This window comes from Dictyostelium purpureum (genome assembly GCF_000190715.1).
Source record: "Dictyostelium purpureum unplaced genomic scaffold DICPUscaffold_105, whole genome shotgun sequence".
NCBI classification, from domain to species: domain Eukaryota; phylum Evosea; class Eumycetozoa; order Dictyosteliales; family Dictyosteliaceae; genus Dictyostelium; species Dictyostelium purpureum.
In genome coordinates, this window is record NW_003519442.1 from 62744 (window position 1) to 80149 (window position 17406).

The 17406-nt window shown below is 23.5% G+C and overlaps 5 protein-coding genes across 5 annotated transcripts; 1 reads left to right on the forward strand and 4 right to left on the reverse strand.

The window, feature by feature from the left end:
• Positions 1-226: 226 nt before the first annotated feature.
• DICPUDRAFT_78483 (uncharacterized protein) lies at positions 227-1315 on the reverse strand (the record flags this gene model as incomplete). The annotated part of the gene is made up of 1 exon (XM_003287591.1): positions 227-1315. The coding sequence occupies one exon, from the start codon at positions 1313-1315 to the stop codon at positions 227-229; it is 1089 nt and encodes a 362-aa protein (XP_003287639.1).
• Positions 1316-2853: 1538 nt separating this feature from the next.
• DICPUDRAFT_151766 (uncharacterized protein) lies at positions 2854-4973 on the reverse strand (the record flags this gene model as incomplete). The annotated part of the gene is made up of 5 exons (XM_003287592.1): positions 2854-3671; positions 3895-4164; positions 4194-4542; positions 4625-4709; positions 4822-4973. The coding sequence occupies 5 exons, from the start codon at positions 4971-4973 to the stop codon at positions 2854-2856; spliced, it is 1674 nt and encodes a 557-aa protein (XP_003287640.1).
• Positions 4974-7346: 2373 nt separating this feature from the next.
• On the forward strand, positions 7347-10049 carry DICPUDRAFT_151768 (uncharacterized protein; the record flags this gene model as incomplete). The annotated part of the gene is made up of 3 exons (XM_003287581.1): positions 7347-7349; positions 9257-9701; positions 9871-10049. The coding sequence occupies 3 exons, from the start codon at positions 7347-7349 to the stop codon at positions 10047-10049; spliced, it is 627 nt and encodes a 208-aa protein (XP_003287629.1).
• Positions 10050-10237: 188 nt separating this feature from the next.
• On the reverse strand, positions 10238-10450 carry DICPUDRAFT_151769 (uncharacterized protein; the record flags this gene model as incomplete). Its single annotated transcript, XM_003287593.1, has 1 exon — positions 10238-10450. One exon carries the CDS (start codon positions 10448-10450, stop codon positions 10238-10240), a length of 213 nt encoding a protein of 70 aa, XP_003287641.1.
• A 1221-nt stretch (positions 10451-11671) lies between these two features.
• Positions 11672-12246, reverse strand: DICPUDRAFT_78486 (uncharacterized protein; the record flags this gene model as incomplete). The annotated part of the gene is made up of 3 exons (XM_003287594.1): positions 11672-11951; positions 12019-12066; positions 12143-12246. 3 exons carry the CDS (start codon positions 12244-12246, stop codon positions 11672-11674), a joined length of 432 nt encoding a protein of 143 aa, XP_003287642.1.
• Positions 12247-17406: the final 5160 nt, after the last annotated feature.

The window sequence follows — 17406 nt, forward strand, 5'->3', positions numbered from 1 at the left end:
CGATCGGTGTTGATTTTAAAAAAAGTTGCTAGATTATCCAACGAATATGATTCCTTTTTTTTATCTGAAACCACTGGTAACACTAATTTAATTGATTTGAAGATGTTAATTGAATCGAAAAATTTAATTCTGCTAATGGTTTTATGGAATGATGATTCTAAAGCTTTAGTTGATTTTGTTAAATGAAAGGCAATTCTACCTCTGTCATACTTTTCATTGTGAGCGATTATATAAATTGGAGCATCATCATCTGACGATTGTTGGACAATAAAATTAAAAAATTCTCTTCAACCTTTTCCCAATATTGGTGACCTGCTAAATCTTTGCTTGTGAGATTGTTGATTTTGGTAGACTCTGGAGTAATGGGGATGGTTGGATTTGATTTACGGTAAAATGCTTCCCCATTTAAACAAGCACACGAAAGTTCAATAATTTCTGCATTGGAGGTAAGATCAGTTGTTTCAGAATCTAAAATGAAAATATTGCATTTCGATTGATCAGGTTGTGTTTCAAATTTTCCAAATACATCATTAAATTGTTTTTTGAATTTTTCTTGATCTTCCAAAACTTGTTTATACTTTTGAACATCTTCTTTTGATAGAATTTGATGTGGTTGGGTTACGTGAGATTCATAAGATGCGCTGTTTGCAAACATTGCCTGGCAACCATCAAAAATACACACCTGAAGTGCAGCTCTGCCACTGGCTTTGAATCTGGTTTGTTCACCAAAGCATGAAAGCTCTCTAATGGAAAGTATTCTTTTTAAATAAAATGTTAAGGTTATTACTCTTCTTCTTTCATCTGCACTCATTGAATCAGTAAAGGGAAATGATGAATCTTCAGATTCTTCATATTCATCTGGTTCAATGATTTTAATAATTCTTTCGAAAACTCTAACCTCTTCTTCTCTGTATTTGGATACTAATTTAACACTTTCAGGTATTACATTTCCATCAAGCTTTGTTTGAAGACTACCATAACATTTATTTACTTTTTTTATTGAAGCTTCATAACGGTTGTTCTGGACAATCTTTGATTTAATCAACTCTTTGTATGCCGATTTTTCATAAATGCAAAATTCATAGTAAGAAGGGTAATGAACTTTGGAACGAACTAAACTAAAAAACAATTCAACTGGATTGGTGCTGAGGTGTGCAATGCTGGTCAATGGGCATCCAATCTCATTGGAGAGGTCGACCAAGTATGTAATGGTTTCTTTGTTGGTTTTGAGATGAAGCTTGGTTGGTTGTGGAATGCTATAAAGATTACAAAAGTATTCAATAGATTTACCAAATTGTTCCAATGATTGCTTCATATCTACCAATACTGATGCAGTTGAAATACGATAAATAATACGTAGATTGGTTAAATATGTAATGATGGTCTTTTAAAAAGTCCTCAATGTCCAAATCAATTTGTTTTCTTTTTGACATAATTGAAACGCATCAGAAAGTGCTAGAAATATAATGAATGATGCCGAAAGATCCTTATCCTAGCTAGTAGGCGAGCCTCCGATCTAGTCAAATGAAAAGGGTACCCACGCGAAGATGGTCTTTTCACTTGTTATCAAATGCGAAACAATTATATCTGTAAAAGAAATAAATTATATATATATAATTTAATTAAATTATTTTTTAATTAAAAAAAAAAATAATTTAATTAAAAGAACTTTTTCATAATAATGGTATCCACATATGTTATCTTGTTCCCAATCCAGTTGCTCATAAAAATATATAAATATTTTTATATAGTTGTTGTTATATAGTGATTTTTTGCATAAATTTTTTGATCAGTAAAACTTGATCATGGTTGTATTTATCCAAAATGATTTCACGATTTCTAAAAGATAAATTTCTTGTATTTCAAATTTCATAAGCATTTCAATCCATTTCAATTGGTATTTTAAACTTATTTGTTGTAATAGATTATGTTTATATGACTTCAAAGTTATTATTTTTATAGCTATTGTAATTTAATGTTGCAATGTTATTTTGATGGTTATTGCATTGATCGTTATTTAAATTATTTTTTTTGATACAGTTTCCATTAAAAGCTTGATGCTATTATTGGTTATATCATTATTGAATAAAATGGTTTCTATTATTGATTGGCTTTGATTTATTGAGATATCTATGTTATTTGTTTTTATTTTTTGAATATTATTTTTCATTATTTCAATAAAGTCTTCTGAATAGAAAGGTTTGAATAATTTGATTAGATCTATCGAGTTCCACAAGATTTAGAGGATTGTGATAAATAATATTGCAAAAAGTATGAAGATGGAAGCCATGGCAATGACATTTGGTTTCAATTGAACTATTTTTAATAGAATAGAAACCTCCTGCAAGTTGTGGGTTGAAACGACACAATAAACATTTATTTCTACCTTTTCTATTGGAAATTAATTTTGGACAAGCCATTGCATTTCTTGAAACTCTTTTGATAGGGGAAGAAGAAAAAAGTTGACTATCACAAATAATAATGGTTTGGCATTTGGTGTTAAAAATAAATTAACAACAACCCAACAATTATATAATAATATATAAAAACAATCATTGAAAACTACTCTTTGATAAGTTCTTGCTCTTTGATCATTTCTTTGTGGATTTATAACCATCTTTGAGGAATCAACGTAATTGTGACAATTATTATACAACCATATTACTCTTGGTGTTGTTATAAACTTCTTTTCATATTGGTTTTTTTGGCTTTTGTATTTGATGTTGTTAACAAAAGGCAATTAATGAACATAAATAAAAAAAAAAATTTTAAAAAAAAATTAATAAAAAAATTAATAAAAAATTAATAAAAAAATTGGAAAAAAAAATTGGAAAAAAAAATTAAAAAAAAAAATTAATAAAAATTATAAGATTGAATATGATTACATAATATTGACTGATGTGTAAAAGTGATGTGTGTTGTATGCCTGTAAAAATAATAGTTACCTTCAACATCCTTCTCTAAATTCTTTTTGATATCCTCACCAAATATTTTCTTGAGACTAATTGCACTAAAACCATTAATGACTGATTCCAATGCACTTGTACCTTTATCTGTATCACCATTTTGAGTATCATCACCAGCTTTTAACTTTAAATTATGTTTGTTTTTAATCTCTTTAATTGTATCATTTAAAAATTTAGCTAAATCAGCTTCAATGTTCTTGCCCTCTTTGTTTTTGTGCTCTTTTAATAATAAAACAAGATCTAAAACATCTTGACAACTGGAATGGCTTTTATCTGATTTTGGAATTTGATAATGGTCTATAAGTGAACTCATGGAATAACCACCTTCTAATTTTTTGACAAATCTTTTAAAAATTGGAATTGAATCAACAAACACTATTGAAGGAAACATGGATGGAACAGAAGCAGCATTTTTACCAATTTGACTTGCTAAAATTCCTCTATCAAACTTTTCATTATGAGCAATGATGTAAGCACCTGATTTTTGATATTTTGAAAGATATTCAATAAGCGATGGTTCAATATCACACCAATACTCATTACCTGCTAAACTTTTATTTGTATGACCATGGATTGATGCAGAAGCACTTGAAACGGTTGTTGTTGGATTGATGAGTTTATAAAAGTGGCTACCATCATATAAATCGATAATTGAGATTTCAGTGATTTCATCAGTTGCTACGGAGAGGCCTGTGGTTTCAGTATCTAAAAATAATATTGCTGGGAACCTTTCACTTTTGATTCAACATTTAATTTAAGAAAATCATTTGCAAATTCAAAACCTTGAGCTTTAACCAATTCTACTTTTTGTTCTTCAGTTGGAACAATCAAGGTGTGATCTAAACCAATGTGCTTGATAAAAGCTTTCTGTTGGACGAATACTTGTTGACAACCTGCATGGGTACATATGTATTAAAGAAAGTATCACCGGCACGTGGTTCTGAACGATAACAAGAGCTTTGACGAATTGTGAGTACTCTTCTAAAATAATAAATTTGAGAGATATGTTTTAGCTTATCGATTGCATTCATCCCAGTTTCAAAATTGAATTTTGTCTGACCACTAGTATTTTCATCGTCTAATGAATAAAATTCTTCTTCTTCTTCATATTCAACGCCACGAACATAACCATAATCTTCTAATATATTTAGCTTGTCGTTTTCTAAATTTTCATTAAGTTTGGAGTACATCTCTTTCTCTTCAATTAAAAATTCATTTCATCAATACGAGCTTCAAAACTACCAATTGTTGCTCTACATTGATCGAGTTCACGAGTCACTCGGTCTATTTCTTGATTTTGATTATTTGAGTGAATCTGTAATTGTTGTAATTGATTTTTTAATTCTTCTTCTTTATTCTTAAATTGAATAATTGTATTTTGATAATGAGATCTTTCTTGTTCCATCTTTTTAATTAATTGTTGATTTTCATTAATTAATTGTTGATTATCAATCTTTAATTGTTTCACCATTCTACTCTCTTTAACTATGTAGTTTTTTCTCTTTTTTGAAGCTTTAAGTAACGCTATCAATTCACCATTTAATTCATCTAATTGTTGTTGATTTACATTCTTTTTCTAAATGATAATAGTAATTTAAATTTCATAATTAGTATCTATATAGTTTTATTATAATATTAAAATAGTACTTAATATTTACAATTAAATAAAAATGATTCTTGGTTTTTCTAACACCATGGTCTACATGTAAATAGTTTCTCACTGAAATTAAATCTAAATAAAATCTTTTTGAATAAATTGATTGTGGGCTTGTAATATCTTTATTATTACACGATACATGTTGATCTGGTTTTAATTTATCATAAGCCGACTTATCTATCTTTTTAAATTCTAAACTGAATATTTGACCAAAAAGTTGTTTCTGGTGTTGAAAGTTTATTATATCTGGGTGGAATGTTACTATTACTATTACTACCACTGTTATTGTTACTATTTTCAATAGTATTCATATAGTTATCACAAATGTTATTTGGAATTAAGGAAGACATCCTGATTGTTTAATGATATTTTAAAAATATCCAAAGTTTTAAACAGAGGAGAAATGAAATCAGACGAAATAAAATATGAAACTATGCATTTGATTAATGAAATTATGATTATTATTTAAAAATATAATTTTAAATATATACACATAAAGGAAATTTAATAAAAAATAAAAAATAAAAAATAAAAATTGAAAAAAATTGAAAAAAAAAAAAAAAAAAAAAAAATTTTATTTCTTAATTTTTTTTTGTCAAAACAGGAAACCAAATATATATTTCTAAAATAAATTTTATTTTGTTATAGAAAAAACTTTATTTATTTATTTTAGAAAAAGTAAAAATATTGAATAACAAAATAAAATATTAATTATTTGAATACACAATTATATGAGTAAAATAAAAGTGATTCTCTTTTTGTTTTTTTGTAATTTTTTTTTTTTAAAAAGTGGGTGGTGATTTAAATCTCGCTATTTAAAATATTTAATAAAAAAATTAAAATATTTGTTTTTGTTTTATTTTTTTCTTTTTCAAAACAGTTATTTCTTTTGATACAAAAAAAATAATATAATTTTATATGGTGTCATAATTTTTTAATAAATTTTTGCCCCCAAATTTTAATTGCGAAAATATCAACATGTTCAAATTAAAAAAAAAAATATGGTTAATGGCCTATTTTTTGAAGAAAAAATTATTTATCACACCAATTTATAAAAAAAAAAAACATTTTAAAATTGTTTGTAAAAATCTTATCATATAAAAAGTTCATTAGCGTCCCCTCCAAATATCTTAAAGAAAGTGTTAAAAAACAGTGAGATTTAAATCACCACCCTCCAAATGCTCAATTTTTAAATAATCATAATTTTTTAAAAAAAATACACTTTAAAAATATTTTGTGAAAGGCAGTTTTAAAAAAACAGTGAGATTTAAATCACCACCCACTTTTTGAAAAAAATACACTTTAAAAATATTTTGTGAAAGGCAGTCTTAAAAAAACAGTGAGATTTAAATCACCACCCACTTTTTGAAAAAAAAAATTACAAAAAAACAAAGAGACAAAATCATTTTTATTTTACTCACATAATTAAAAAAATATTAATGTGATAAATAATTTTTTTCAAAAAATAGAACGCTAACCATATTTTTTATTTTAATTTGGACATGTTAATATTTTACTTTTCTAATTAAAAAATTTTAGTGGCAAAAATTTATTAAGAAATTATGACACCATATAAAATTATATTATTTTTTTTGCATCAAAAGAAATAACTGTTTTGAAAAAGAAATAAATAAAAATAAAAACAAATATTTTAATTTTTTTATTAAATATTTGATTAATTTTTTAAGTCTTTTTCCATATTAATTTTGAAACAACAAAATTTTTTTTTTATGCAACAAATTTGCGAAAGAAAAATTAAAATTATTATTATTTTATTTTTTTTTAAAAAAAAAAATTATTTTATTTGAAAATTTATTTTTTATATAATGCGAAGCTGACATATATGGTTTTTTTTTTTGGTTTTTTTAAAAATATCTTTTCTGGATTATCAAAAAATTAATTTCTTTTTGATTTGAATGATTTTATTTTTAACCCTTAAAATTCAAGGGGGTGTTGATTTTGTCTCGACAAAAAAAAATTAAAATTTTTATTTTTTTTTTTTTTTTATATAAAAAAAAATGACGCACATAAAAAAAAAAATATAAATAAAATTTTTTTTTTTTCTAAATTTTTAAAAAAAAAAATAAATAAATTCACATAAATTTTTTTTTTTTTAAATTTAAAAATTTAAAAACAAATTTTTTTATATTTCAGAAATTGGTCAAGTTTGCACAATATTTTTTTTTAATTTTGATACAGCAAATTCTCGCATTAATTTTTGTTAATCAAAATTCCTGGGCAAACTTGACCGGCTTCCACAATAAACAAATATACATGCATATCAATTTTCATTAATTATTTTGAAGATCTTCAACGAGGGAAGCAGATTCTAGCCATATAGCACCAGAATAATATAACTCAATAATTAGATCCACACTAAAAAAAGAAAATCTCACGATTGAAGGTAATTAATTAATTTATTTCCAAAATAAATAAATACTAATTAATAATTACCATTAGCATTCAGCATACAACATCTTTTCTTTGCCAAGCTAGTGACTAACCTCTAACATGTCAAAATATCGTTCTCTTCAAATTCAATCAACCGCTCCAACCAAATATTCTTCTTCCTGAATTAAAAATTAGAATTACTTAGCTTTGAACAATACATTAAAAATAAAGAATCTTTCTATATACAAAAATTAGAAATGCTTAACAAAAAAGAATTCATGAAAGTGAAGATAATCTTAATGAAGGTGATGGTTTGGGCATGTACATAAAAAATGGTAGGCATACTTTAAATTATTTAAAAAAATTTTGATATTTTTATCTAACTTATTTTAATTAAATTTACCATTTATTAGAACTAAATAAAACATCTTCAGAAAAACTACTACTGTACTTGGTAATTTACTCGAGATATAACAAATAACAACAATTATAAAAGATAAATATTATTATGCAATTAAACAAATAGCAACAATAATAAAAGATAAAATATTGTTATACAATTTGTCAATTAATAATTATTTAAGAGAGGATACAAGTGTTAATCATGGGAAAACTTATATTAGGGGTGACATTCATTCAAGTGAAATGGAGTTGGATAATCAGGTCCCCAATCAACAATATCAAAATCCCAAGTAAACCACAATCAAGTTTTATATGATTATTTTTCAAACCAACAACTAATCCTATACCAGAAGATGGAGCCGTTTAAATTATCCACAAGCGAACCACAATCAAGTTTTATATGATTATTTTTCAAACCAACAAATAATCCTATACCAGAAGATGGAGCCGTTTAAATTATCCACAATCAAGTTTTATATGATTATTTTTCAAACCAACAAATAATCCTATACCAAAAGATGGAGCCGTTTAAATTATCCACAAGCGAACCACAATCAAGTTTTATATGATTATTTTTCAAACCAACAACTAATCCTATACCAGAAGATGGAGCCGCTTAAATTATCCACAAGCGAACCACAATCAAGTTTTATATGAATATTTTTCAAACCAACAATAATTGTAATAAAATTAGCAATAAATAACAATAATTTTGACATTATAGAATATATATTTAAAAATCATATCAATGAATTCAACAGCCAAACTGAATATTCACCAGAATCATTACCGAGAGGATCTATATTGAATGGAAAAATTTCAATTCATAGATTGATTATAAAATACTTTCCCCACACCCAAGAATTAAAGTTCGAAAAGAGTTTTATAGAAGAATTAACCAAATTAAAAAATAATTGAAAGAATTGAAATAGATTTAAAAACAATTAATAAGATCAAAAATCGACAATTACATTTTTCAATACCCCTCTACAAAATTAAGTATACTTAACAGATTCTATTATTTTTTTCAAAAGTGGTTTTCAACTTTCAAAAATGCTTTGTCCCAAACATTATTGCCGCTCTCGATCTGAAATGTGGTCTGATTATAAAATCTCATATTGCCGATGGTAAAGAACTTGTTTTAGTAATCAACCAAGTATAGCAGAGAAAGAAAGTCAAGAAAATTATTAATATAGTAAGAAATGGAATATAAAGAATAAAAACAATAATGTAGCATATAATAGAAAATAACAGTATTCATAATAATAGTAATGATGTAGATACTTTAATCCGTTTTGATCAAGAATACCTCAAGCAAGAAATGTTGAAATATCTATTTTTAGGTTCGATTTATATTTATTTAGAAAGTTATGAATTACCTGAAGAAGAAAAATTAGCAAAACAATAAAATATAAATAATATTAAAAACAAAAGTTAAAATTTTTTATTTTTATAAATATAAAAACAATTATATTTATTTTGTAATCAGTTTTTTAAAGAAATTATTTTAAGGCAATATTGTTACAAATTTGTTATGGTTTTTTTTTTGGGTTATGTTAATTTTTTCCATATTAAAAATTTGAAAAAAAAAATTTGTTTTATTTTTTTTTTTTTTGTTTTGATTTTTTTTTTGATTTTTTTGAATAATTTTTTTTTTTTTAATTTTTATAATTATTATATAATATTATAATATTATATCTATCTATATATCAGTATTAAAATATTGATTTTAAAAAATAATTTTAAAATCATTAAATAAAAATAATAAAATATTATAATAGTATAAATATTATTCAACCAATAATAATTTTAAAAATGATATAACCACTAAAGAAATTAGAGAAAATTTTTAAATTATTTCGAAACAAATAAACATAAAAGATTACCAAGTTCTAGTTTAATTCCACATAATGACAGTACTCTATTATTTACAAATGCGGGTATGGTACAGTTTAAGAATCAATTCACAGCTTTAGAAGAATCAAAATATAAATTAGTTACAACATCACAAAAATGTGTTAGAGCAGGTGGCAAACATAATGACTTGAAAAATATTGGGTATACAGCAAGACATCATACATTTTTTGAAATGTTGAGTAATTTTTCATTTGGTGGATATAACCATTTCAAAAGAGATTCAATTCAACATGCTTGGAACCTTTTAACTAAAGATTTCGGTTTACCAAAAGAAAGATTAGCCATCTCCGTATTGGAAGGTGACGAAGAATCTGCATCTATCTGGAGAGATCAAATTGGGCTTTCAAATGATAAAATTATGGATCTAGGTAAAAAAGATAATTTTTGATCTTGGGCGATGGACCTGGACCATGTGGACCATGCTCTGAAATATTTTGGGAGAAGGAAAAGAAGTTGATGGCGAAAGATTTTTAGAAATTTGAGATCTGGTATACATGCAGTACAATAGAAATGAAAAAGGTGAATTAGAAAAATTAGCAATACCTTGTGTCGATACTGGTTTGGGTCTAGAGAGAATGGCAACAGTGCTTCAAGGAAAAACCACAAACTATGATATTGATCTATTTCAAAATTTAATCAATTCATTCAAAGAGCAAGTTATGATCGACCCAACTAAAGCCTCACATATTATAAAGCAAGATCCAAAGCCCACATAATTTAACACCAAATCATCAATCCCCACCGCACCAATCTAATCACACATGTGCCTCTTCACACTATCAACCAAAATCACATTTATTTTTTTCAAATTCTTCTCAATTAAACAATACCCCAAATCCACCAACAAATCCATCTATTCCATCCACATTTCATCAAAATCCTCTTCATCAACTACACCATCTGTTTATCCATTTAATAAATCCGAATCAAGTCGAGCATCACCATCACCATCACCATCAGCCCCATCACCATTATCAAAAACCAAGAAATTTTGAAAGCCAGTATCAAGAAATAGTTCTGCAGCTGCATCCACATCAACTGGCAATAGTCCAATGAAGAAAAGACCATTGGAATTAGATAATGAAATAAATTGTGATAGAACAATTTCAAAAAACATAAACTCCAAGATGAAGAGATTTTAAATAGAGATAAACAAATATTAATTGAAATGGAAAGAGTAGAAAGAGAGAGAAGAAAAAATAAAATTAGACCAAATTAAAAGAGCAAGAGAAATAGAAAGAATATCAAGAATTTACAGAGAAAGGGAAAAAATTGAAAGAATTCAAATGATTAAAAGAGAAAAAGAAATAAAAGAAGCATATGAAAAAAATTTTGAAAGAATTCAAAAAGAAAGAGAAGAAAAAGAAAGATATGAAAGATTAAATAGAGTAATTAATCCATTAAATTTATATTAATACATAATAAATAAAATATATTAATTTATTTAATTTATAATTTATTGCAGAGAGTAGCTAGTGCTGAAGGTTTATAGGGCAATGAAGATAAAAATGGAGATGACAATGATTATAGATATCGATCAATATTGAAATTGATGGCGATTAAATTAATAGTTTAAATTCTTTATTCAATGTTTCATTCTTTAGAACTCCATGACTAAATTATTAATAAAATCGTTTCATTCAATGTTTCAATATTTAAATCGATTGAATTAAGAAAAGTCATCTACATCATCCGAGAAACATTCATCTTTATCAACATTTTTTCTTTAAAAAAATCAAACTATTTATATAAATAAATACAGATATAGCTAAATAATTATGAAAAATTCAGTTTTTTTTTATTCAATATTTTTTATTTTAATTTAAAGTAAAATATAAATTTACAAAATTTTTATTTTTTTTTATTCAAATTTTGTTTAAACTATATTATTTAGTTGTGTTTTGGTGTATTTCGTAAACATTTAAAAAATATTTAGTATTATAGATAAAGAAATATAAATATATCAATATTATTTACTTAAAAAAAAAAATTTATTTTTATTTACATTATAGAGTGTGGCTGTGAAGTTTTAAATAAACAGTTGTTCTGCACTTGTCTCTTCTTTGCGGTATGTAAATGAAAACAATTACCCCCAAGCTATTATAAAAGCAAAAGAAACCAAAGATTGAATTATAATAACTGCATCCACAAAGCAGTAAAAAATTACAAACATGTGAAAACTAATAATAATTATAAAAGAAATAAAATATAACTCCATCTTTTTTAAAAATAATTTTCTTTGAATGGTTTTTATTTTTATTTTTATTTTTATTATCTAAATTTTTAAGTTTTTAAAAAAATTTATTTGGTTTATAATTATTTTATGAAAGATGTATTTTTATCTGTGGTATAATGAAAAATTATTTCCACCGGGTTTTAAAATTAACCCTGTACGTCTAAAATTAATTATGTTTTCTTGATCTTTGTTAATACTGGAAAAAGAGTTTATAATATATCTATATTCGTGTATTGAAAGATTCCCACCCTCCATGAAAACCGATGTTACCAATCGAAATGGGCTTATATTTGCAATGTATCTAAAATCATCGATGTATTCATGTAAAAGATCCTCTAAATTTTCGTACTGTTTCCCGCATCTATTACATAAATAACAGTCTCTGAATTAAAAAAAAAAAAAAAATATTAATATTTTTGTAAACAATATATAAATCATTTTAAACTTACTCGGGGCCCTTTCTCCATCCACAAGTTGAGGCAACTTTACATCTCAAACTATAAAATTTAGTAGAAATATTTAAAATTAGATTTAAAATTTTAAAAAATATAATATCTAATTTATTTTAATTACCAAATTGTATTTATATGTATTTTTGGTCTACCTGGCTTTCTAACTTTTAAATTATTCCAATCATTTTCTTCTACAATTTTATATACAATATTTTTAAATTCCATGTTTTTGTTTTTTTTGAAATAATGAATTAATAATAATGAAAAACAGGTTTAAATCATTTTTTTTTAAAAAAAAAGAAAAAAAGAAAAAAATTAAAATTAAATTAAATTTAATATTGAACTTAATTTTTATTTTTTATTTAATATTTATATATGTGGTTATTATTATTATAATTTTGAGGTGGCAATTTAAAAACTATGTGATTGTGAGGTTAAAAAAAAAAGTAATATGGGGAATGTTGTTGTGTTGGAGGGGTATTTAATTTTTGTGTAGGTGTTATCTCTTTCAAAAAATAAAAAGAAAAAAAAAATAGAACATATTAAATAATTAAAATTAATAAAAATATAAAAATATATTTTTATCTTTTAAAAAACAACTAAAAACTATTTCAAATATGGGTATAGTGAGTGTGTGTTTTTATAAAAAATAAAACACACCTACCACACATTTGCATAATGAAAACACACATATCTTCTTTTTTTTTCTTTATTGTTTTTTTTAGAAACCCACCCACTATCCAAATTTGATTGTTATAAATGAAATTATATACAACGTGACATAATCAACATTATAAATTTTTCCTGATCCCCTTTTAATATTTTACAAAAAAATAAATAAAAAAAATAGTTCTATTTTTAAATGGTTCTATTTTTAACACTTGAAACTCAATCAATTTTAAAGAGGCAATAAAGAAACTCTATACAAATAAATAATAACCCTAAAAACAAATAAATAATATTATAAAAACAAATAATAATAATAAATAAAAGAAATAATTATTAACAAATAAATAAAAACAAATTTGAATATATTTTAAAATTATCAATTAAAAATGTTTTATTTTTATTTTATTATTGTTGTTACTATAACCTAAAGGTTGATATTGACTTTATTTTGAAGCTAATAACTTTTCTAAAAAGGTTTTAAATTTTGCATTCATTTCAAAGGAAATTAATTAAACATCATTTGGTAAACTGTCAGAAATAAAAACCAATATTCTTCCATCTATTACACGAGCTTCGAGAGTTGAAATGATTTCTATGGGAAATTTAATGATGTTAACCATTCACTAACCTTTTTATTTGATCAATCGTTAACAGTATCTCTTGAATGTTTGCTATACACTGTGTTGCTATTCATTTTTATACAAAGGCTTATTCATGAGAACACTGTTTTTGCTATTAATAGGCTAGAATCTGCTTCTCTTTTTAAAAGAATTTTTAAAGGTAGTTTGTCTGTAAGTGGTTTGTGATGGATGTCACTTCTGATCTTATATTAGTTTGCACTTAGATCAATACGGATGGTGTTATTTTGGATCTTTAAAGCCTCGGTTCCATAATTACAGCCAAAACAAAAGATAACAAAGAATAGCCCCTACTATTGTTTATTACTGTTACTATTATTATTATCGCTGCTATTATTATTATTATTGTTTTATTGTTATACTATCATTATTTATTTTAATCTGATTATTTTTTGAAATATAATTCAAAACAAATACAATATTGGAAATATAATTTAAACAAATAAAACGTGGACTTGGTTGTAAACAAAAAAAATAAATAAAAAAAAATAAAAAAAAAAAATAAAAAAAAAAGAAATTAATTTTTTTTTCGAATTTTATTTTCTAAAATAAATTTTATTTTGTTACCAAACGAAAAACTTTATTTATATTAAAAAGAGTAAAAATATTGCATAAAAAAATATTAATTATTTGTTTACACAATTATATAGATAAAATAAAAGTGATTTTCTCTCTTTGTTTTTTTGTAATTTTTTTTTTTTTTTAAAAAGTGGGTGGTGATTTAAATCTCACTGTTTTTTTAAGACTGCCTTTTACAAAATATTTTTAATGTGTATTTTTTTTAAAAAATTATGATAATTTCAAAATTGAGCATTTGGAGGGTGGTGATTTAAATCTCACTGTTTTTTAACACTTTCTTTAAGGTATTTGGAGGGGACGCTGATGAACTTTTTATATGATAAGATTTTTACAAACAATTTTAAAATGTATTTTTTTTATAAATTGGTGTGATAAATAATTTTTTTCTTCAAAAAATAGGCCATTAACCATATTTTTTTTTTAATGTGGACATGTTGATATTTTATCAAGAAATTATGACACCATATAAAATCATATAATTTTTTTTGCATCAAAAGAAATAAATAAAAATAAAAACAAATATTTTAATTTTTATTATATATCTGATTATTTTTTTTTATTATTAAAATATATTTTTTTTATTACGAATCTGAATATTTTTTTTTTTAAGCTAGATTTGTTTATTTTTATTTATTTTTTTTTTTTATTTTTTTTATTTTTTTTTTTATTTTTTTTTTTTTCAAATAATATTTTATCACAAGTCCGGAAACAGAGCAGTATCGCAGGGTTTAAGCAAAATTAGATAAGGCAATAATCACTTTCTAGGTTGTAGTTACATAAACAATTCCAAATGTGTATAACTTTCAACTATTAAAGAAATTTAAACCTTATTATTAATGCTCAATAAATTTTTATGTATATTTTTTTTTAAAAGAAAAAAATTAAATTTTATCAAAAATATTATTTGAAAAAAAAAAAAAAAAAATAAAATAAAATAAACAAATCTAACTTCAACAATAAATCAGATTATAATAAAAAATATATAAAATTAAAATTTTTATTTTTATTTATTTCTTTTTCAAAATAATTTTTAAATAAATACAAAAAATAAAGAGAAAATCATTTTTATTTGAACACACAATCAATATTTTATTATGTGTTATTTCTCTCTTTTTTAAATTTCTTTTTAAAAAAAAGTTTTTTTATAACAATAAAATCAAAGGTATAATAAATAGAAAAATTTAATTTTATGATGAAAAAAAAAAAAAAAAAAATTTTTATAATTTTAAAAAATAAATTTTAAAAAAAAAAAATAGAAAAATTATTATTTTTTCTTTAAAGTTTATTTATATTTATTTATTGATATTTTTTAATAATATTTATTTATTTTTTTTTTCAAAATTTCATAACAATACATTGTTGTTGTTGTTGTGCTAATGTATTATTAGCACCTGTATTTTTGTCTAGTTTAGTTATTAATAATGTTTTGACATCATTTCTTTTGCACTTGGTGTTGGTGATTCTATATTACTATACTGGGGTTTTCTTTGCTATTGCTATTGTTATTTATATTACGATTATTACCTCCATTACCATTTCCATTTGTTTTTATTTTTATTATTATTATTATTATTATTGTTATTATTATTATTATTATTATTATTATTATTATTATTATTATTATTATTATTATTATTATTATTACGATTTTGAAAAGATGATGATATCTCTAGTTGTTTGAGTGCTTATTCTTTTTAACGAATCCAATATATGAATAAGCACATCTCCTAAATTGTTAGATCCCAAATAAACTGATGATTATAATATGGGCAGTCAAAATTAAGCAAAGTAACAGAGTCTGGAATACTTTGGAAATACAATTCATGAAAGAAGCACCAATTTTTAGTTCTTTTAAAGTTCTTGGAGGCACGTTTGGAAGAATTGGTTTATTAAAAAAGTTGGTAATATACAATTTGGTCAATCCATATGGGAGAAAAACTGGTATGTAATAAAGACATTTGTTTATAATAAAGAATTTATGAAGTGGATGATTATAATCTATTGGCAGTGTAAGTTCTTTTAAAGTACTTAGGATCATTCCTAGTTTAATTGGAAACGTTATACTCCATATGGGCTAATTTCAAAGAGGTAAGATTCGGTCTAATGATAAAGGGCGAATAAAAATTAAAAATAGCAGGAGTATTAGTGATTGAATTAATGGTAATTTTTTTAATTTGATGCGAAAAAAGGTGTAGTATGGAAAATACTTCTTGTTCATTGGTATCGGTTAATTTTACATTTAAACCTCCATAACACGGTAAAAAAATGGAGGACCCAATTTATTTTCGGTCAAATAAAGATTACACAGACGGAATATTTTAAAAACGGCCTGTTCATCAGATAGAGAAGTCTGATTATCCATCTTTTCTATTTTTAATTAATATTTATTAATAAAACAAATGTTTTTTTTAATTTTCTTTTTATTATAATTATAATTATTTAAAATTTCATAATTTAATAATTTAATTAAAAAAAAAATAGAAATAAAAACACCAATCTGAATATATCTTTTACTTGTTTCAAACTACACCATAGTAATATTATATTAATTGTTAACAATCACTATTATACATTTGTGTTTGGTGGGGGAAAGAAAATACTAAATTGTGTGAAGTGGGGGACAGGTATTTAAAAAATATTAATGTTTAAATGCATAGAGTAGGGTATTAAAAACATTACAAACTCCAATATTCCTTTTTTTAAAAATAATAATTATTAATTTAAATAATGATTAACCAATTATGACTCTATCAGTATTAAGTGACTTAATAATAATTATGATAGTTTTTATTTTTAGTTTGTTTGAATTAACAAGTAAGGTGATGCTATAAATTGCCATATATATTTACAATTTATATTTTTTTACCTAATTTGAAAAAAAAAACACTCATGGATCTTGATCTATTCCAATTTAACATAATTTTTTATGAACTTATATATTATTGAAAATAGAACAATGCTAAAATTATTAATTTTGATATATTAATGGGAAAAGTTAATTATTCGAATCCAAATTGGTAAATACAATTTAAATTAAACTTGTATTTTTTAAAAAAATAAATTATTTATTTTTTAATATTTGTATTTGTGTGGTTAAAATTTCACACATTTAACACAAAAATGTATTGATAACATTTCAACACACTCTACCTTTCCCACTCTGCTCACAAATAAAATTATACACACACTCACTATCAAAATTTATAATATTAAGGAAAATGTTAATTTATATTAACATTTCAAATAGATATATTACATACACACTGTGATGTATATTTTCTTACCAATAAGATGTTCAATTATATCACCATATAAATAAAAATAATTCCAAAATGGAAAATGGTAATTGATTTTCACTAACAAATACTTGAGCGCAGAATGAATAGCAGCTGAATATTTTTAAAGTATATAATATATTGTTGTGATTTGTCTATAGAATTCTTTGTTCTCTTTAGTAATTTGGTGATTTTACTAATGACTAGTTCTACTTAAAATTAAT